The sequence below is a fragment of the Planococcus citri genome, chromosome 2 (genome assembly GCF_950023065.1).
Source record: "Planococcus citri chromosome 2, ihPlaCitr1.1, whole genome shotgun sequence".
In the NCBI taxonomy this organism is placed as follows: Eukaryota; Metazoa; Arthropoda; class Insecta; order Hemiptera; family Pseudococcidae; genus Planococcus; species Planococcus citri.
The window spans coordinates 1,064,808-1,088,176 of NC_088678.1; the positions used below are offsets into that span (position 1 = coordinate 1,064,808).

General features: G+C 34.0%; 2 protein-coding genes and 1 long non-coding RNA gene across 3 annotated transcripts in view; 2 read left to right on the forward strand and 1 right to left on the reverse strand.

Annotated features, from left to right (window-relative positions):
- Nucleotides 1-23,369, reverse strand: part of LOC135833893 (ARL14 effector protein-like) — a 216,828-nt gene that overhangs the window by 115,272 nt on the left and 78,187 nt on the right. The window lies entirely within an intron of this gene.
- Nucleotides 425-23,369, forward strand: part of opa (odd paired) — a 112,631-nt gene continuing 89,686 nt past the window's right edge. Inside the window, exon 1 of the mRNA XM_065347709.1 lies at nt 425-1,903. Within this exon, the coding sequence (XP_065203781.1) occupies nt 1,096-1,903 (808 nt within the window). The 5' untranslated portion in view covers nt 425-1,095. The remainder of the gene's footprint in view (nt 1,904-23,369) is intronic.
- Nucleotides 1,935-6,886, forward strand: LOC135833894 (uncharacterized). The gene is made up of 4 exons (XR_010556581.1): nt 1,935-4,570; nt 5,364-5,696; nt 5,859-5,932; nt 6,015-6,886. It is a non-coding gene; the product is annotated as an uncharacterized LOC135833894 (long non-coding RNA).

Consider the following 23,369-nt stretch of genomic DNA (forward strand, 5'->3'; position numbering starts at 1 on the left):
CTAAACATGATCTGATTTTGAAAATTCCCCAATTTGGCATGGAATGACCCACAGCGATAGGTACTGACTGATAACGTTCGAATTGAAACATTGTGACGCTGACGTGAGCCCGTAGCCCGAAGATATCCACTACTCGCTCAGCATCCGTCCAAGATCACTTACGAGAGCGTATCTAGCGTATCTACACTGTACAGTGTAGAAATGTGAGATGAAAAAAATGAGAAAATAAAATAGGCGTCGTTGAAAAAAGCGTGGTTTTTGGTTGATATCATTAGCGAACGTAGCACTCCTGGTGGCGCCCACTTGATGGGTGTTTCTTATTGGCTTGACGAACACGATACCGGCCAATAGAATGCTTCGCCTTTTCAGCGTGCCACTCGAATAGAGGGGACCTTGTCAGCCAAGTAAACAGAAACATGGGTGTTGTTAGCATCCCTCCCATGAAGTCGACGCACTGGCAATCTTGGCTCGTGAATATTCTGCTTTTAGTAGTCGTACGGGGTTCCCTATGGTGATAACGCCGTCGGATTGTAACGGCCTGCTGTGATAACTTGTACGAGTAAATCGCGAATTTTTCACTCAAATTTTCAGTGCGGCGCCCCCGAGGAATTTTTTTTCCAAAATTATTTTTACCCCGAATCGTAAAAATCGTGCGTAATTTTTTCGTTGAAATTTTTTTTCAAAAAAACTATTTTTAAAATTTTTCTTGTCAAATTTCGCGAGTTTCGAGTAATAAATGAGTAACTTTTAGTATATTTATTATTGTATTTTGCCAATTGTTAACGTAAGTTTTAATCGAATTCGTTTCAATAAATTGCGTGCGTTTGTTTCTATACATCTGAATGTATGTATTTGTAGTTTCGTGATCGAAATCGTGGAAAATTGTCGTCGAAAATCTATATTTAATTGAGAAAGAATACAGTGAGTAAATAATGTTGCTTCTCAATCTCAACGTAAATTCATCGGTGAAGAGTTTGAGACGCGGTGGCCAGTGAATTTCTACGCAAATACACGTAAAGAAGGGACCTCACAAAAATTCGGTGCTGATATGAACTATTTATCAAAGTCGAGGAGGAATCGAACTAGACGCGGGGAATGTACCAAAAGTATAGTCCGAAAATGATCAATTTCATGGACTCGACTCTAAACGCGAGCATGGGTATCAAACTTAGTCCGCCGCCACCTCAAGATGACGCTCAAATGCTGGCTCAACAAGAGCAATCTCAGTTCCATCACGGCCACCATCATCACTACCATCAGACGACGCCGACCAGCTACGCTCATCCGATGGCACCTCATCTCAACACCCATCACGCCGGTTACCCGAGAGATTTCCTCAAACGTTGGGACCACAACGAATTCGCAACCGCCGGCTCGACTCCGGCTGCCGGAGGCGAAGTATTCTTTTCGAATATCCATCCGCTGGACGATCCTCTGATGGCTCACCATCATCACCATCACCATCAGCCTCATCCCGGTATTTATCCTTACACGCGAACCGACGCTTACGCTCAGGACGCTTTCCAATACAACCATCACATGGCACCTCCTCACGGAGCTTTCCTCAGGTACATGAGGCCGGGCCCCAGCAAAGAGGAGCACACCTGTTTGTGGGTCGATCAGCCATCGGGCGCGAGGAAAACCTGCGGCAAGACTTTCACGTGTATGAGCGATATCGTCGGTCATCTGACTATGGACCATGTCGGAGGACCCGAATGTACCACGCACGCTTGTTTTTGGCAAGGATGCCCGAGAAATGGCAGACCTTTCAAGGCGAAATACAAACTGGTCAATCACATAAGAGTGCATACTGGAGAGAAACCGTTTCCTTGCATGTTCGCCGGCTGCGGAAAGGTTTTCGCCAGATCGGAGAATTTAAAGATACACAAACGAACGCATACCGGTGAGTTTATATTTCAATTTTACCATTTACCTATAGTACCTATACCAATAACAGGCTTGTATGTTTATTATTACGAAAGGGACGATCAAAGTTTATTTACCATGTTATTTTTACTCGAATCTATGCCCTGGGTAACCCTTTTTCTCGCAACTTATTTCCTCCACGACCCACAGCGCCCTAAAATTTTACACTTCGCTCTTCCTCTCATCATAATAACTCGATTCATTAGCAAAATTAAACTTTCAAGATCCTTACACTAAAACTCATTTATACAGAAATATTATAGGTATATATATAAGGTACCAAAAGATTCCTACACATTGTAATTTGTAGTTATTACCATTCGACATTCACAGTAGGAAAAATGACTGATAAATCTACCTACGAGTACTTTGGTGTGCAAACGCTGATAACGCACCATAAACGTACCTAGTACCTACGTACGCTGTGGTGGTCGAATTTCGTTTAGGTGCTTACTGATAATTCGTTTTTTCGTTTCACTTTAAGTATATCACTTGACGAGTATCTGGACACATTGGCGTAAAAAAATAATTTATTACTGGCGACTGTGGTGTGTGGACAAGCGCTAGATTCAAGATTTACCTATATCTATTCGAGTACTTGCAATGTAGATTTATATTTGGTCACGTATATTTTTCATGTTTGCCATTTTCGATAAACGCACTTATCTCGAGTGCAGTTAATTTTTCATGTAAGACCTAAATGAAATTTTTTTTTCATCGGTCAGTGATCGTCTTATAGAGATTAAATTAGGTCTAGATACCTTGGCCTGAATTTCATTTAGGTATTTTCCCACCAATCGCTATGTATTTTCATATCTAAGTTTTGAAATGTCCTCAACTGAACAAATTACAAACCTAAAGCCTATCTAACAATTTACAAATAGGCTATGAAAATATAACATTTTTTTCTTACTATCAGCGCTTCGAAGAATTGCGAGTGTGAGTATGAAAATAATTAAACATTCGTGTACGATGGTGGAGGCGAATTTCTTGATGTTTTTTTGTCATTCAACGTTGAAACATTAAAGAAGAAAATAACGATGATAGGTAAATTTTTAAATAATGGAGCGTAGGCGAATCATCGTAGGTAAATCATTAAAGTTGAAGTTGGAAAATTATTTGAACTATACATATTATTATGTATAATGAAGTATGCCTATATATGCGTATCCATATTTTTTTTTATCAATTTAAAAAGAAAAGTCGCCGTGAAACAACTGTAAAAATAGGTAATAATTGCAGAGAAAAATAGGAATACTGTTAAATAGATATATAGAGGCGTTGCCAATGATAGGAGGATAAGAATATTTCCCTAGTAGGTCAGGATGAATCTAACTCCCTAAGAGATGTAATATATCACCTTTTAAAATAGTACTTACCCGCTGCTAGCTCAGCTTTTACAACACCAATATGTATAAATTTAAACAGATTTAGTCGAGTTTACCTTGTATTAATTCGAACCGCACGCGAAATAAGAACACACGATAAACACGAAAAGTGTATTATAATTTTGGAATAAAATTACAACACGAAACTTAAGTCTAAAACATATAAAACTCTACGCGTATAACCAATATATATTCCACCAAATAGTGGCGTAAGTAGGATCGCTTTTACCCACCTACGTGTAACTATCAAATTGCCCGCGTTGGGTAGCGAATTTAGGACTTAAGTTTAAACGCGAATACTCTCCCTTAAACACGAACGTTAAGGCAGAGGACTTGGGACTCAAGCACAACTCTTACGTAGGAGTGAGTGGCCTTATTACTTTTCCGCGGTCAGACCTACCAGACGAAGCGCGAATCGACAAGTGAAGATCAATTCCATCTCAACTTGGCTTCTAGCCTCGAGTCGAGAAGGAATTGAGCTTTACGAACTTGTGAGCTTTTCACATCTGCCCTTAATGGAACGATGTGAAAACACCTCTTGGGTGGTTCCCACGTACTTAACACCTTACCTAAGTGCATCGAGTATATGCTTTCATCTACGTAAAGTACTGTAGAATCGAACTATTGATTGGATTCTCCAGTACTTCCTTTAGATGAAAGATTTATAAACCCACTGAGAGAGATACGATGAATATCCCTGTCTAGCCAGTGAAGGCATATTGTCCCCTTACATTTGCCCCTAACGTGGGTTTACTTCTAAAGTATCCCCTGAGGAAATGTAGAGGAAAGCACGGAAATTTTGAAAAAAGGTGACATTGTGCTTCACTGGATGTGACCCTATTGCCCCCCGTACTTTGCTTGAGTGATGCGGGGAATAGTAATCCCAAAATAAATTTTGAAACTCTTTGGTTTTTATTATAATTCCAAAAGTGAGGTGAATTTTGAGTGTGCTGGTGAGTTGACTCTTACTGACCAAGAGTAACTACAATTGATCATCAATATTTGACCGAAGTCGAAGATATCAATAAACCAATCAGATGCTACCTTTGATCTGGTCACTCCACAGCAGGGTCATGGCCGAAATGGTAAGTATTTAAGTACGATTTAATCTTTGAGGGGGAGGGTTAATCTAAAAGGTACCCTTCCTCAATTTTATGATTTCAGGAGAAGATGAAAAAAGCTCAAGAAGTTCGTGGTTGTTTGGCTTTGTTGTCTTTGGATAGTCTGACCAAGAATTTTTGAAGAAAAAATTGCTGGTAAGGTTGGCTTGAGTATAGCTATTGTTTTTACTAAAAATTTTGAAAAATGGATGGTTTTCTATTGGAAAGTCATTCATTGAATAATTTGAGTAGAGTTTTTATAGTTTAAAAAAAAAAATTGAAAAAAGAAAAAGTTCAAAAAATTTAAAAAAAAATTCTAAAGGAAAAAATTTTATCAAAGTTTGATGTGATATTTGAGCATTTGAAATGTTCAAAACTGATCATTGATAAGAAAAAAAGAAAAAAAAATTAAAAAATTCGAAAAAACTTTGAAGAAAGTGAGTTATTTTTCTATTAGAAAAATTGTCATTTCTTCAAAATCCAAAAAAGAATTGTTTTTTAGGGAAGTTTGAAAAATGAAAAAAAAGGTTGAGGAAAAATGAATTGTTTTTCTATTTGAAAAAGTGTTCATTTTTCAAAAAAAATTGAAATTTTGGAATTTTATTTTTATGATAGAGTGCTAAGTTTTTGGAAAAAATTGCGCTACCTTTCTGTTGTACACGGAGTTCGGTTGAAAGCGAAACTACTTACCACCACTATTCGATGAAACATAAAACAAATTTAAAAAAAAAATTTTGAAAAATTTAAAAAAGTTTAAAGGGAAATAAATTTTTAAGAAAAATTATGAAAATAAATAGGAATGTACCTAAACAAACTTAATTCTAAGCAACGTTGTTTTTCTTCTTTTTTTATTTGTTTAACGTTGTTTTATAGTTAATTAAGAATAAATTAATTTCTAGTCAGTCTTATTTCTCATAATTAATTTCAAGTTTTTTCTTTTTCTTTGCAGGTGTATTTTGGTCAACGACGATGGCAAGAGAATTACTTTGTTTATCAAAAACTAAAGATAAGTACAAAAACATATTTACATTTTTATTAAATAATGTAAAATTTAAGAGCATTTTTGTTTCTTAGGATTAATCAGTCTAATTTAAACACATGATCGATTTAAAATATCTGTACATTTTTTATTTCTAAAAAAAATTTTAAAGTTATGAAATAAATTAAATAAAAAATGTTGTTTTTGTTTAGGACCAGTTCAGAGAAAGATGGGTGAAACTTAAAATAGGATTGAGCCAAAGTTGAACCAGTCTGTTGGGATATTTTTCGTATTTACAATAAGGTGAGTAAATCTAAAAATTTGGCTTATTTTTATAGCATTTTTACGATTATGTAGTTTAAATTAGTTATAAAAAAAAATAAGTAGGAAAAATGATAATTAAAATGATAATTTTAATTTTAATTTTAAAATTAGAGAGGTCTAACCTAATTCTTTTTGTTCCAGTAAGAAGGCAAAGAAGATTTCCTTAACTAATAATGCACAGATCCTTTTTCTTGGCTCATGGACTTCTTTTCCAGGTTGTATTTTCTTTTAGAAAATAATTTTAGATAGAAATTAAAAATAAAATTTGAGTAAACTTATGCCATTTTTGTTCCACAGGAAGACAAAGATAGCTAGATTTTTGAAAGGAATGTTATCCGTCTACGGTCTGAGTCAACATGGCCTTCTGTGCCCTGAATGTGATATCTTTGTTAAAAAATAAAAAAAATTAAAAAAAGAATTTTAAAAAAAATAAAATTAAAATTTTTGTAAATTTTTGGAAAAAAAAAAAAAATTTTTTTGAATTTGAATTTTTTGATTCTGTAAACGTATTTTACGTTAATATAAGTTTGTAAAAAATAAAAAAAGATAATTGTAAACATTCAAAAAATAAATTGAATTTATTTTAAGTTTGTAAGAAAAATTTACATACATGTATTATTGTATCGTAGTTTTAGAGTACAAATTTTGTATGTTTGTAAAAAAAAATTTAAAAAAAAATATTTTGTGCTATTTTATAACCTAATTATACAAATGTATAGATAAATTAATGCGTAGAGTTTTTTGTAATGAAAAAAAAATTATCAATAAATATTCAATAAATTACATCTTAACTTTATTTACATTTTTGGATGTTCATTTTTTCTGCTCTACGGGTCGTTTTAATGGTCGGATCGATGAATGGAAAATGGAATGTAGGTTGACACAGTTTTTTAGGTGGTTTTGGCGGTTACTAGGTTACTGGTGAAGGTCGCGAGCGTAACGGTACCGGTTGTGGGAAGGTGGATGTTGTCTTCCAGCTGGGTGGTCTTTTTTACGACGATTTTATTTTTTTATTTTTTGAAGACTACCTAAGCACTTTTAAAGCCAAAATTGTGCTTTTTAAACTGAGTCAAGAGGTAGAAAATTCGCGAATATTTCGAGTTTTTATTTAATTTAATTCAAACCATTTTCCATTAAAAAATCAGTCTGATTTTTCTAAAAAAAAATTTAGGGGGTAATTTTTTGTAATCAATCACTTTTTATACAATAAATAAAATTATTCAAAACTTCAGAAAATCTAAAAAACGAAAAATTATAAGTTTTGACTTTTTCCTTTCTATTTCAGAGAAATTTAGCTCAGAAAAAAAATAAATAAATAAATAAAAGCTTTCGAAGCTGATTTGAAATTAAGAAATAACAAAATTGAAGGAAAAATAACGTGATTGATTTTTACATTTTTTGAGAGGGTCATTTTTGCTCATATCGACATGTTTTGGGGTTTTTTTTTTTTTTTTTTTTTTTATAATTTTGGTACTTTAGTTCGAATTTTTTTTGTTTTTTAATCGTATTTGTACCTAGGTAATTTTTGGATGGTATTTCTTCCAAAATTCGAGTTTTTTTTGAAAAAGTAGTTCAAGTATTTGGGTATTTTTTACGCGATATAAAAAATTCAAAAAACTCTGTGCAATTTACCTTGAGTCGATAGAGCGTTGAAATATGAGCCATTAGCCCTCTTTTTTCTCCTCGTCACTAGAAATGACGATGGGCTCTTCAGTGAGCGACACGTTCGGTGTTTTTGGAGCCTGTTCAGACTCGTTTGTCGTCGCGCTGGTTTGGTGCTCCATTTCCTGGGTCCAACTCTGCGCATGCTGGTCAAATAATGTTTGCCAGTTCATCCCAAAGGTGAGGGGTGGTATCACCTGTTGACCGTTAATGGCGGTAAGCGTCACTTCTGGCAGGTTAATAGCCTGAGCGGAGGTCGATGACATGTTCAGCGTGGCCGGATTTAAGTCGGTACGAGGTGTCAAAATTGGCATTTGCGGTGTCGTATTTTGCGCATCTTCGGGTGCCAATTCTGAGCTGGTCGAAGCTCCTACAGGGTGCTCATCGGATTTGCCTAGTTGGGCGTTTTCAGCTGTTTTCTGTTCGATTAATTTCTTTCTTATTTCGATCCGTTTTAATTCGGCCAACTGATCCGGAGTGTAGGGTTTATCGTCAGTTTCCATTTCTTCCTGTTTGATGGTTGGTGGGACTGACATGGTCGGCTTCGATTCGGTGTCTTTTGAAATTAGGCCCTTTCGGAGCATTTCAATGCGTCGTCGATCTTTACTCGGTGGCTGAAGTACTTTCCCTTTCTTGATTTTTTCTTGCAGAGAAATTGGAAGGGGGATGAATTTTTCGGCCAATTTGTCCAAAATTTCTTCGTAGCGTTTGATGTTGTGGTATGGACCAAATTCATCTCTGGGCGGTGGGATTTTATCCAGTTGTTCGAAAAATTCGTCTACTCGCGTCGTCTTCGCACCTGCTAACAATCCCCAGTCTGTTTCCAGTGCCAATTTGATGTGGTCAAAAGCGATGTTGTTAAGTTGGGGCGTGTGCACTAATGGTGCTAGAATCAGCTCCGTTACTTTTTTCTCTTTAAGGAGATTCGCGATCTTCGTCATTTCATCGGTGAAGTCATCGTAAGATGTATTGCAGACCACATCAAAATTACCGATCGAGATAAATAATTTTTTCGGTAATATTATCATTGAATCGAGTAATCGAAAGAGATCAGACGCTAAGAGGTCTCGCCGATAGATGGTATTATCGAGATATTGGCCATATTTTTCTTCATCAACCATGCAATGTACCATCGCATGAATATGTCCGTCCCCGATCATCATCGCTTGGTTCATAAAAAGTACCATGTGAATATTTTTGGCTTTGTCCTGTCTGCCCGCGGCGGTGAAATAAAACGGGTACGCGTTCATTGGATAATAGGGCTCGAGTTCGTTGGAAGATCTGCCAAAACGCGACAGGTATTTTTTGTGGTACCGGGGCTGTTCGGCGGATGGGTTTTTCTTTTCCTCAGGTACTTCGGGCTCATTTTCGCGCGGAGATAGCGCTCTCGGTGGCGGGCCTCGCTTCGTAGTACCTCGCGGCATTCTGAATACTCTTCGCTCGTTGATTCCTCGTCTTCCTCGGTTCGCTGAAGGTAGGGATGAACTGCGATCTCTATAATACTCTTGCGTCGGGTACAACTGATTTAGCGGTGTTGAGTACTCAATTTTTTGAGGAATCGAAATTTGCGAGCTCATCGTATCCATAGGTTCAACACCCGGGGCGTCGAATCGGATCTGACGCTGGGGTTCGCCGGTGAGATCGTACTCTGGCGGTCCTACGTACGAAGTACCTAATTCCATTAAAGCTGGAATTTTCGAGTATGATCCTGACGTGATCGAAGAGGAGGGGGTCGATGGTCCAGCTTGAATGTACTGATTCAATTTCTGGTCCATTAGGAGATTGAATCGGCGCTCTAGATCGGTCAATGAGCTCGAAAGCACGGCGTTCGCATCGATTTTTTCTTTCAATTCCGTAGCTTGTTTTTCATTTTTGGTTTGTAGATTTTTAATCAATTCTTTCAAGACCTCGACCTCTTTTTGGAGCTGGCCTATCGTCGATCTCATCTGCCTGATGTGCTCGTTGTTGGGGGGTTGGTTTACCACCTGTGTCCTAGTAGGACAATCCAATTGGACGAAGTCGAAATTCGTGAGGCTTCGATTGCACATTGGGTGACGGCAAATGATGCGAGAGGGGGTTGTAGTCGTTTTGAAAAGATAGTGGATACATCCCCAATGATACGCATGTTTACAAACCGTTACATACGGTGGATCCTCTTTCTTCACCCCATTCTCGTTCTTTGGAGCGTGCTCCCCTGGCTCGGCCAACGATTCCGTACACTCGTCGCACAATAAGATCTTCATTTCCATCTGAAAAAATAAAATTTTCAACAAATTTTTATGATTAGTTATTTATTGAAAAAATAATTATTTTTTCATCTTTTTCAAAAATGAATTCATTTTTCAACTAAAAGTTGTGTAAAACTTGTAGTTTATTCGATTCAAATACCGCTTACTGGGTCTTGATTATTCCTTTTAGGAGTATTTGGAACTTTTAAAACGATTCAAAATCGGTCAAGGTTAGTGATTTTTTGGATTATTGGGCAGTAAAGGGTATTCATTTACATTTTGTTTCGAAAAATTAGCCAAAGATGAAATATTTTACGATTTGTTAAATCATTTTATTGTTTTGGTTTTTATTGGGTTGTGATTTATTTTGATAAATTTTTTCAATTTTTATTAGTTTTAATTTTTACGAAACCAAAGATTTTTTATTTTTTATCGAAATACTCAGTTTTAATTTTTGATTGTTTTTTGATTATTATTTAGTTACCAAAAATATTTTACTTTTTTCTGAAAATATAATTTTCAGCTTTTTATTATTTTTTCTAGTCATTTAATTGCCAAAGCTTTTTTATTTTTTAGTTTTTCAACGTTTTTGTTGATTCATTTTTATCTTAAGTATTTTTTTTTTTTTTGTTATATTTTTCTATTTTTCTTTTAAGGTAAACAAAAATCATTTTCTCGAAATGTGTAGAATTAGGTAGTCGAAAAATTAGGAATTTTTATTATTATTCTTCTAAAGTTTTTTCGAACTTTTTATTCTATACTTAATTCACTTTCGAGTTTTGGTTTTTTGGTAGCTGAGATTATTTCGTTGAGGTTTTGAAAAAAGTGTGAATATTCAATTTTGATCTCATTTTAGTTTAGATAATATTTTCTAAATTTCGAAATAATCTGAATCTTAAATCATCGGTAATACTGAAATATTTTTTTTTAAAAAAAATTCAAAATGTGTGATGGTTTAATTTTTTGCGGGTTTTATGGGACAAATTTGTTGATTACTAAAGAAAATTCAATTTTTTCCGCTTAGCCTGAATCTAATCATTTTTCAGTTGATTATCAGTTTTCCAATTTTTATGAATGATTTGATGGGTATTCAAAATTTTGACACTTGGTTTCAGATCTGCGCTGAAGTTTTCAATTTTATCATTTTTAATTTACGAAGAAAGTTTCAAAAAGATTTTTACTTTGAGTATTTTATTGCATTTTTTGGGTTGTAAACTCGAGTAGAATTTTTCAAACTTTTAGTTTGTTTTGTGAATTAAAAATTCTAGACATTAACCCAAACTTGAGTGATGAATTTTTTAAATTAATACCTTAGTTGGGGTACAATTTGAAAGTTTATAGACGTTCGAGGCAAAATGTGTGATTTTTGAGTAAATCAACTTTTCCTAAAAGAAAACTTTAACCTGGTCAAGATTTGATTCGATTTTTCAGAATTTTCACTCTAATACTTTTAATTGTCAGTGAAATGGGGGTGAATTCGGAACAACACAGAATTTGCATTTTTATGGCTTGTTCTGATAACACTGTTTTCGAATCATCAATCAATTTTCTACAGTTTTTATAAAAAAAAAATCAACTTTTGATAATGGGGTTCGAAGAAAAAATAAATAAGCCAATTTGGTACCAATAATCGGAATTTTTGAGTATTCAAGTTTGAGTGGTAAATTCCAAAAATTAGGGTTTTCGGTTATTTTAATATGATACCAAAAGTTTGCCACGAACTTAGTGTTCGAATTTCTAGTTTTTTCTGAAAAAAGATCAACTTTCTTGGTTCTTGAGCGTTTCAAGATTATTGGCTAGAATCCACAACTTTGTTCACAAATATCTGCTTGTGATTTACTTCAAAATGCACTAGTTGGAATTCATTGTAATAGTTATGAAAAGATTTCGGTATTCAAAGTTGGTAGACTTTTTGAAACTGAGAATTTCGATGGAAATGGTGCGAATTTATTGTTCGGATTTTGGAACACTTGAACGATTTGTAGGTAATTCTTTCTTTTCGCGAATCTTTACAAAACGTTGAATTTCATTTTCATTTAGAGAAATTTGTGTACTTTTAATGGGAGAATTTTGTGTGTTTTTCATGCACTTTTCCGAAACAGTTAAATTTAGTACCATTTCTGGTGTTTTGTTTCCAAAATTTATAGGGTTTTTAACACTTGACATTTTTAATGTTCGAGATTTTCTAAACGTGTTTGAAATTATTATCCAATTTTGATCCTTGCAACTAGTGGCAATTTTTTGATCGAACCGGTAAAATTAGTGAGCTAAATGCACTTGTACTTACTTCGGTTCTGTAGAAATCTTCCAATAATTCGTACATCCAGTTTTTGGAATACTCCACTTTCTTCAATACTAGGTTTAGGCGTTTCAGGTATAACTTATAATTGTTTCGCTCAATTTTTGCAATCGAAAAAACACAATGTTTTGAAAGTAAAAAATACAACTGTTTTGACCGAAAATTGATAATAATTATCAATCGCGTTCAGCTCGATTCACTCAAAATTTACCGAACCGGTTGACGTTCGATTCACACCGTGGGTGGTGTACGAATAAATTTTGTTTTAATTACCGCGCTGTAAATTTTTAATTATTTTTCGCGATTAATTAATTGTTCGAAAAATTTTATCGATGTAAACTGAATTAAATTCTTTTAGGAGTAATTGTATTTGACTTTTGAAGTTACTAAAACTGCACGATATTTTCTATTGAATAAAAATTTAGAAGTTATCACCTTCGAAATAGAATACTAACTGAATTTAGTTTTGATTTTTAAGTACTTATCCCGAATGTGTTTTTTACTCCCTGAGATCCCTTCCCAAAAGAGCTAATTTTTATAAGGTCCAGACTCTCGTATTGGAAAGTCTGGTACCTATCGATTTTCAAAGTGTGAATATTCGATGTGTCGAAGGATTTATTCTTTGACAGTGTTTTACCTCGACAGATTTATGTACTTACCAGATATGGACGAATTTGTTGTCCATGTTCTCGTAGTTTGGAGTAATTTAGCCTATAGGCATTATTTTTCGCGCTGAGTGTATGTATAATATTGTAGGTAACCTTTTAAGTTATATAGGTGAAAATGAAGTAGGCGACACGTTGTTCATACGTATTTTTTAGCTTTATTTTAACATAAACTTAGGAAAAGATACTGGGTATGAGTATACACAATATGGTGCGAGTCACCGAAAAAAGAAAACAAAAAATAACAACTACAAAGAACACCAAAGTAACTCGAATAAATCATTCTTTTTTATCCTCTTTTCTCGTGGTTATGTATGTCTTCCCCAAGTCATATAACCAATATCCAGCCAAGACGAGGCCCATGAATTTCGATGTTGGGCGTCCCTTTATTGTGATCGGATTTTTGGGCGTGGGAGGTAAGTTCACTTTGACCTTCCATTCTTTCGAGTCGATCTGCTGTTTTTCACCTTTTTTCGGCATCTAAGAAAAAAGAAAAGAAAAAAGGGGGGGAATCGAAGGGTTTTAATTAACTTAGTCAGTTCAATACGACTTTAATTTTATTGACTTAAAGTTTTGTGGTCCCTTTTTATTCATTTCATGAATATTTAGTTTCGAGTTAGGAAGTAGGTAGGTACGTATACCTATTCCTTTGATTTTGAAAAAAAAAATTCATTTTAATCTTTCGAATTTTCTTAGAATTTGTTAATGTTTCATTTTGAATTCTACTTTCAGTAGTTTTAGAAAAAGAAGATCGTAAAAAGTTCAAAATTTTGTATTGAGTAGGTACCTACTTATTAGGTTTTTTCGGATTTTTGTTTGTTTGAATCATTTTAATTTTCAAAATTCATGTAGTTATAAAAAATATTTCACGAAGTTTTATCGTTTAGATCGGTGAAATAAACAGACGGATTTTGTGTGATGTAGATAGGTATACCTACCTAACTGAAATTTCATTTGGATTTAAACTTTTTAGTATTAAAATTTCCTCAAAATTGTCCATATTATTCATTTTGGTGAAAAGTTAATAATTTTGAGATAAAGTGTTTCAGAATTTCTTTTAATAGGTACCTATTTGGTGAAAATAATTTTATTTCTGAACTGTTGTGAAAAGTTGTCTTCGTGTGTATAGAATAAGGTATTTTAAACAAATTCTAATTTTTATTTCATTTGGAGAAAATAAACAGAAAATTTTTGGTAAATTTGCCAAATGATTGAAGTAGGTAGGTACCTACTTGTTTGTAAATTTTTTAGTTTCTCAATTCCAAATCTTACCTATCAGGTATTTTTTTATCATGTTCGAGTCAAAAAAAAAAGGAGTAATTTTAATAAAACTTGAAAAGAGAAAAAAAAAAATCTGTTTGGTAGGTACCTATTTGGATTTTTATTTTAGCCCTAGGTTCAAAATAGGATTATTTTTTGAGTAATTCAATACTAAAATTTCGAGGCAAAATTAGTTTAAGAAAATTTTCTACTTAGTAAGATAGTTTTGGTTTGGTAGGTAGTACCTACTTATTCAGATTTAACTGATTTTTAGGTTATTTTCCTAAATTTTCAAATTTAGTTTTTGGCCAATCGCCTTTTGGATGATTTTTTACTAATTTTAATTATTTTCAAGACAAATGAAGATTGAAATTTGGTTCTGATTTGAATTTGTTCGAAGTTTTTCAGGGACCACTTCACTTTTTTGTCGTAAATACTAAGTGACGACTTTTCTGAATTAATTAGTTTCAAAATGATCGAATCTATCAGATTTTGTGTCATTTTATCGAAATCGTTTCAGATTTTTGTACTCTAGCAGAGTACTTGGGAAGTTTTTTGATATGGTTGGGGGTAAGTCAGCCATAGTTTCCCATTTTTGGAGTGTTTCACAATTCCGTTTTTGAAACATTTTTTGAGGGTTCTGAATGGGTGTAAATTTTTCTGCTCGTATTAATGAGCAGAAAAATTACCTCATGCCGAGAATGGCAAATCTCAATTTTGGCTTAGTAGGATGATCGAATACTTCCGGCTGGCTTGTGATTCGTTCATCCTACTACCCTATCTATACTATCACATACACGTATAGGTACATATAATGCAAAATAAATAGTACATAACAGGTATAGGTATGTATGAGTGATAATAATACTTACAGTAGATTATCAATCGAACAATTTTCAATTAAATAGGACTGCTCTTGAAATTGTAGCAGGATACCCACGATGAAAATTACGTTTAATAACTTCACGATTCACAAAACACTTTCAAACTTTGCTTTTTCATGCACAAGATGCTTTTTAAACCACAGTCTTCGAACGTTTGTCAAGTAATCACTCAAATCTATATCCAATATTGCGTCAGTCGGGGGTATTATTATTTTATTTTATTGTGATTAGGTTTCAACCCATCCGGTTTTGGCTAAACTTTTTTCTTATCTGCGATATCTTCTTTTAGAACTTGCAAAATTCGAGGAAATTATCGGCCTCGGCGACGTTGCAGATAACATTGTCGTCCGATGGCTGGTAGATAAATTGATAATTTTCAATCTACTTTTAATCTCCTCTTATTTTGCTCATAGGCAGGTGTCTTTTTGCCATGTCAATATAATTGACTATTAGCATTAATTTCAGGGGAGATTTTTAGAGTAATTATTTTCCCATGAAAATTCAGTTTTTGATGGGTTAGAAAGCGAAAAGTGATTTTTGACCCCTTTAGAGTGCATTTTTGGTATGGGTAGAGGAAAGGAAATCGAAGAGAATTTATTTCTTCAACTTTATGATCGATCGTTTTTAATTATTAGCCTATATCCGTCCATTTTAGCCCTTTTTTATAATTTTCATTTTTTGGAAAAATTTTCAATTTTTCAAATTTTCATTTTTTGAAGGCTTTTTATTTTCCTGACTGTTCACATTATGTTAGATCGTAATGAATTTCTACATTCGACCATTTTTGAACATTTTCATTTTCCAAGAAAAATTTTGATTTTTGAAAAATGAGTTTTTTGTCAAATTTTTGTCTTTCTATGGGTATGGGTGTATGTGAGAATTGGATATTTTCCATTCTTCCCTGGGTTTCGTGATTTCAACGTATACTTATTTTTGTCAAATTTTTTCAAATTCTTCAAATTTTTTGAATTTTCAATTTTTTCAAAAAATTGCTTTAACTTCATCCATTTATGATCTGGAGGGTTGGGGGTTTGAGGTACGAAATTTTTTCCATGCCTATTCATATTTAATGTAATTTTTTAAATACAATAAATACTTGTAGATTTTTTCAACTCTTTTCAGGTTATGAGTTTTTGGTTTTTTCATCGAAGTGTCGAGAGGGTGGCCTTTCTACCAGAAAAAGCCACTCTCTGGGCCCTTCGAGAAAAAATTTCCAAAAGTGAGAAAAAAGTGGTTTTTTGAATGAGTTTTTCAGCATTTTGGATGCAGTTTTCTTCATTCCTTATACAGAGGTTTTTATTTTGAGTTTTCCCCCTGCTGTTTGGATTGTTTGGAAAAATTTTGAATTTTTCGAGCCATTCCAATGTATCCCATAGTTCTCCTTTTTAAAAAAATTATGAATTTGCCAAGAGAAAATCTCCGTTAACCCAGTATGAATTTTCAATTCAATTTTTTAATGATTATTTTTTATTAACTCTGATTAGCAATTTTTTCAAAATTTGGACGGTTTTTTCAAAAATTGACAATTTTAATTTTTGTGGAGCAAACGTAATATGGGGTGTTTTGACTTTTTAAAATTTCATTTCAAAATTTTCATTTTTGAAGTTTCTCTTTTTTCTGAAGTTGTCAGAGGTACAAACGTAGGCTAATTTTTAAGGCAACTATTGGGGCGAATTGAGGGCGGATGTGGTGTCCCCCATTCAGAGAGGTTTCTCTTTATTTCCGAAATGAAGAAAAATGGGCAAAGATGATGAATTTTTTAGCAAATTCTTCTTTGCTTTCTGATTTTTGTTTTGACAATTTAGAGCAAATGTTTAGGTGAGCTCTTTTTGTCTCCGAGGTCTGAGTTTTCATTAGGTAGACAACTCTGAATGCTTGTGCCAAATTTTTTTGGCAAATTCTTCAGTTTTTCGTCTGAAGAGTGAGGCAAATGTCTTGTTTTTATAACTTAGGATCAATTTGAAAAATTGAAAAAATATTTTGGGACGCTAATTTCGATCAGCTTTTTCTGAAAGTTTTCCCATTTTTTGAATTCTCTCAAAAAAATATTGTTTTCTTTTAGAATGTATTTTTTGGTATTTTTACGTCAATAATCAGCATTCTGTTGGGTTTTTCAAATTTTGTTTCGAGAAGCTGCATAAAATTTTAGTTTTTTGACTCTTCTAAATTTGAAAATCCAGAGACTTTTTCAAAATTTTCGATTTTGAGGTTCCATTCTTATGAATTTGAAATTTTTTAGTTTTTAGCCTCAGTATTCTTAAGAAGTTACTCTGAAATTTTTCTTTCTGAAAAATGATTTCAAAGTTGATCAGAAAAGTTTTGTCAAAATATTCTTCCCAAAAAAAATTTTATCTTTATTTTTGAGAACAAGTTTTGATTTTCTCTTTTTGCCTTTTTGGTCAAAAAAGTGAAAACTTTAGAGTTTTTTGAGATATTCCTATTGGTGAATTTTGTCCAAAATTCTATAGGGAGTAAAAAACGAAAACACAACAAAAGGGTAATTTTATCATTTTTTGTTGTAATTTGCGAAGAATCGGAAATGGGCCATTTTTATATGGTTTTTACATTTCCTAGAAATAGTCGAAATCCTAATTGAATTTTGATTTTTCATTCGCCCCCCTTTTTTTTATTTTCTGCTCCTCATTTCCTTCACTAATTTTTGTAAATTTTATTTCTAAAGTTCCCAAAATAGTACCTGAGAAAAGGTTTCAGAATTTTAATAATTTTTATGGAGCGAATGCGTTTTTATTGTTTTTAACAAATTAGAATTTTTCCTTTTCATACCTGTCTCTTCTTTCCCCTTTTTCATTTTTTCTTCATTCCTGTCTTTTTCGAAAAGAGAGTGAGAATTGTGCTGAAAAAGTTGAAATAAGTAGACAAGTATATATTTTTATTCATCATAAGATTTTTTATTTAAAAATGCATGAAATATGCTAAATACAATTACAATAAATATTGCCGAAGCAAAAATTGGTATCAACCTTTTAGTTGGTTGAACGCTTATTCTAGCGTCCTCCTGAGTTGTCTCTGTCTCAAAGAAAATGATTGTGCTTTGATCATTTTCTATGACAGTGACCACTGAGCTTTCAGAGTTCCTATCAGGTGAATTTTCTTCAGTCGCGTTTCTGACCAATTCTATGGTTTCACTTATTCTTTCATAAAATTCAGAGTCATTTGAACTTTCTGAATCTTCGTCGTCCGTTGTCCTGAATGGATTTACCACGACTTCTATGGCATTTTGGTCAGTATCCTGATTTTCCAAAACTGTCATAGAATTTAGGCTCTGATATTCTTCGTTGTAGGCTTCCATAACTGCCTCAAAGAATAATGAGTAAGGGTCTTCATCGCTATCCGAACCATAGTCCAGTTTTTTCAACTCCAATCTTGGTCTTTTAATGGCTTTGGGGTCCTCCCCTAGGCGCATTTTTCTTTCCAATATGCGTTTTGAACGCTTTGGGGTTGAAGTGACTTTGTCATTATTTGACTTTTTAAAATCAGATTTTGTGATAGCTTGATTGATTACTGATTTTTCTGAGGTTGAGTCGCTCAATTCCTCGTCAGTTTCAAGACTTGGTAATTCTCCAAAGAGATTTTCATTTTCATCTTTTGGTTCCGAATCAGCCAAGTTTACAGTGATATTGGGCTCACTAGTGGGTTCACCAGTGGGCTCACGGGGAGTACACTTTTTGGGTCTTCCTCTAGGTCTTTTTATGAGTGAGGAATCCTCAAGTAGTGCCCCTGTACTTAAGTCTTTAGAATTTTCAAAATTTTGGACTTTCTTTGGGTCTGTTGGGCCTAATTTTTCCAAAATTTTGTCATCCTGAGTGGGTTCTAGTTGAATAATTTCTTCTAGAATTTTATTGGTATCAATAGTACTTTTTTTATTTTCAATTATTTCAGGAGTTTTTTCGACTTTACCAAAGTCTATTTTCCTGGGTCTCCCCCTCCCTTTTTTTAGGGTTGGGGTTTCTTGGACTGCCCCAGCAATTTCTGGCTGTTCAGGGAGATCCAATTTTGGAGCTTTTTCAGTGTTTTCAGGAGTTGAAGTTTTCAGATTACCTTCAGCTTTCTTAGCCTCCCTTTCCGCTGCACGTTGTGCACGCGCATTGGCACTGAGCTCCTTCAAAACATTATTTGAAGCGTTTTTAAGATCGCTTTTTGAAATTGGCTCGAAATTTGGGGTTGAAAACTCATCAAATTCTTCATCAATTTCGTTTTGAAGTTCCTTCTCATATTCAGTCAAAAAATCTTTAATTTTCTGTTCTAAAGTTCGAGAGTCTAATTTTGATTTTAGACAGGTGTCGTTTTTCAGTTTTTCCAAATTTTCTTTGGAAATGAATGGGGTGAGTTGGCGTATGTTGGCCACCCTATTGACTGTACTTCCATCCTTAGGCTGTAATAAGTAACAATTATGCCCGTTTCTCTGAATTATTACGAAAGGACCTGTCCTTTTTTCATACAATTTTGATGTAGTTTTTCGTTCCGCATTCGATTGTTTATGATTTGTCATAAGGACCCAATCTCCTGGTTTTAATAAGATGGGGTCTAAGTGCGATTTATTGAAAGCATATTCTTCTTCAATTCTTTTTAATCGCCTTTTCTCTCTTATGAAATTTTCAATCACTTGTCTTTCAGACATTTCACTTATACATTGCTGTTTTTGCTCGACTGTGTAGACAGCCTTTTTCGCAAGGTTATCAGCAATTATATTCGTGTATTCATGTTTTCTGGCGTAAACATGAATAAATTCTACGCTTTCAAATTCCATTTTTAATTCTAGAATTTTCTTGAATAGCATTTCATGATGAACTGGTTTGTTTTTAGCATTTTTCCAGTTATTCGTTTGCCATGTTGATATGCTATAATTTAGAGCTTTTACAGCATAATTGCTGTCACTCAAAAGTTTTACTTTTTTAATATTATTCTCTTTTAGTACTCTAAGTGCCACATGAATCGCCATTAATTCTGCCAAATTGTTAGAAGTGGCATAATGCTTATTGACAATTCTTTCAGAAATGTTCATTTTGGAGTCTGGAGCGAAACAGATTCCAATTCCAGCTATGGCATTTATATCGCCATTTTTGGAGCAAGCCCCGTCAGCTGTCACCCTGACGTAGCCATCAGTGTCATAAATTAAGTCCTTTTCTGGATCCAATTTATTTTCCATGCATTTTAAAAATGTCGTCGAGGGAATTTCTTTCTCAGACATCTTTTTTCTAATTTTTGTCAATTCAAATTTAAAATCAAATTTCATTGATTGTTGAGGTAGGGTTTCACAAATTTTATCTTTAATTCCCCATGCCTCATTAGGTTTAAAACCGAAGGAGGTTGGAGTGTTGTTCAACTCCAATTCAACCTCAGTAATGAGTAGGTGCCATCCCAGATGAGTTTTATAGGGATCGTGATTTTTATTTAATTTGACCCTAATTTTATCTCCAATTGACCTCATCGTCCTTTCCACAGATGATGATTGTGGGTTATACACATTTGTGTGCGCCACTTTTATGCCATGGTTTTCTAATAGATTATACCATGAGTCTGAGATAAATTGTGACCCATTATCTGTTATGACCTTTTTGATCTCAATATTTTTATTACTTATGTACTCTATGATTGTAGCCATTTGTTGACACACTTCTTTCTTTTTAATTTGAAATAAGGTGCGCAACCAGGTTTTATTTGAAAAAATATCTTTCACAACCAAGAGGTATTTTGGTTGATTTTTTAAAGCAGGTAGGGGTCCATAAATGTCCGCTGAGAGTACATCGCCAATAGCGTATGCCTCAATTTGAGCATATTCTATTGTTTTGCTATTTGTATAGCTTTTATTGACTTTACATACGATACATGTATTGCAAATTTCCTTGATGTATGCCAATGAGCATTGATGGTAGTAAATTCTGCGAAAAATCATATCCAATTTCGCAGCCCCTACATGACCATAAGAATCGTGTAAATAATCTATGGTGTCATAAAAAAGTTCGTCCGGGAGGCATGGAACTTTCAGTCCATTCTCCAAAATTCTGTGTAGAACTTTTTCATTGTTTTTGGAATTTTGAATTTCAAATTTCATCATTTTCAATTTTTGAATGTCACGCTGTTTCTTATTATTTATGGGAACTTTTTCTTCTAAAATTCTCATAATTTTTTGACACGTAACATCAAAGCTTTGAATTTTACCAATTTGTTCTAATTTTCTATGCAATTGTGAAATATGTTCTTGCATAAAATTTACTGAAATGGGTTCGAGATCAGAACCAAAATTTTCGATATCAGTATCTGAATTTCCCAAGTCAGTGTCCGAACTTTCAATATCAGCTTCATAACTGTCAAGCTCTAAGGCTTTAATTTCCAATTCAGGTGCTTTAATTTTATAAAGTGACCTATTTGAGTGGATCATGTCGTATACTAAGTCGAAACTGTTGAGCACTGTAATCCAGTGAGCTGCTTTTCTGTGAGTTTGCGAAATTTCTCTAAACCTATTGACTATTGGCAATAAATTTGATCTCACATGAACAGTTCTTCCATGTAACCACATTTGCAATTTTAAAATGCTTTTTACGAGACACATTATTTCTTTATCAAATAATGTAAATTCTTTCTGATGCTCTTTGAAAGCATTTGAGACGAACATGATGATTTGTTTTTCCTCATCACGTCTGAAAAATAATACTCCATTCATCGCATCGTGCGATATTTGGGTATCTAAATATAAATCTCCTTCTCGGGGGGGTTGCTGCAATTTGAAATCTTTATTATATAATTCCTTGAGCTTTTCAAAAGCTTTTTGCTGCTCTTCTCCCCACTCTACGTTTTGAGATTCACCTTTTGTGAGCTCATAAATGGGCTTCACAATTTGGGAATATTCGGGAATAAAATTCCTATATAATCCCGTCAGTCCAACTAGGGCTAAAATGTCATTTTTCTTTTTCAAAGAAAATTTACCCTTTTTGGTATTTTTCTTTTCAAACTCTTCCAATTTTTTCAGTTTTTCACTTTGTTTCTCAATGCCTTTGTCACTGAGGACAAAGCCGAGATGATCAGCTCGATTCCTGAAAAATTGAGTTTTCGTTGGGTTGAGCTTTAAGCCACTCTCACGAATGAGTTCAAAAACTTCAATTAAGTTGTCCAAGCACTCTTCAAAAGTTTCTCCTGAAATTTTTAAATCATCTACGTACTTGGTACGGCCCTTTTTGTTTGCAATGATTGCATTGATCATAAGTATAAAAAGTCCACTTGATACTTTTGTACCATAAGGTAGTCTTGTGAACTCATAAACTTGCCCTTCTAATTGGAAAGCAGTAAATTGCCTGGATTTTTTATTCAATAATCTTTGTAAAAATCCAGCAGTAAAATCGAGAGTACAAAATAGGATATCCCCAGGATTGTCAAAAATCATACTTTCAATTGTATCCGGCTCTGTTAGTACATTTTCTAAGTGTTTATTTAATTCATCTGCATCCAAGCAGAGCCGAATATCCCCGTTTTTTTTAACAACAGGTGCGAGCGTGTTAATATAGGTCGAGTGAGAAGGTCGAATTATATCAAGCGCAAGCATTTTTTCTACAGCTTTTCTGATGCCAGGTAAAAGTTTTTTACTTGGTCTGAACTTTTCACCTCTCCAAGGTTTCAGGTGTTCATTACCAGGTTTGAACTTAAAGTCCACTTCTTCACCTTTGTAGCATCCCGGATTCAAGCTGAAGATGTCTTTATATTGGCATAATTTTTCTTCTGCCAATTTAGCCTGTTCTGGTGTGATTGATTTATTTTTCACAGCATCACATAGGTCTTTATTCAAATTTTCAAGAAAAAGTTTTCGAGCTTTTTCTTCTTCTAATTTAATTTCTTTATGGATATCAGCCAATTTTGTATGCTTGGCCATATCTATAACCATTCTGTGACCCTGCCTGCTGGTTTGGGTCAGTGAGAATATGGTAAAAGCTTCATGAGCTTCGTCAGCATTCATAAAAGGAATTACGTATTCATTATTGGGGTCCATCCTACAGGTGGCTACTCTTTCTGGAATATCAATCAGAATTTTTATGTATTCTAATGATATTCTCCCCATAATGAATGTACTTCCTGACGATTCGAGTACATAAAATGGCACTCCAATGAGCTCAGTGCCGAATTCAAGTTGAATTACAGCTAAATGGCTCATTGACCTTATGACTGTATTATCAGCCAACCTTAGTTGGACTGTACGTCGGAGGGGAATAAATCTGATGGATTCAGGTGACTCCCTTAACAAAGTTGTCAATAATTTTTTCGAAATTGCATTGGGTAGGGCCCCTGAGTCCAATTGTAGAGCAAAGGTCTTTTTGCCTATGTGTATTGGAATGACACAAGTAGGGTCGTTCACAGTTTGGGTCACTAATTGTGGCCCCACATGTCTGCAAATTTGCTCTGGGTCAATTAATGCGTTATCAACCGCATCTAGTGCCCTCAGGGGTTCATCCTTTTCGAAACATTTTACCAAGTTGAGTTGCTTTGCCCAGGATACACGTTGCTTTTTTACCACGTTTACTGGTTTTTTCTCAAGTTTGCGTTTTAATACGCTTACAGGTTGAAGAAAAGTCATTGAGGAATTTTTCTCCTCGTGATTTAATTTTTTCATTTCTTCTGAAAGCTCGTCTTCTTGATCTAACTCCGTT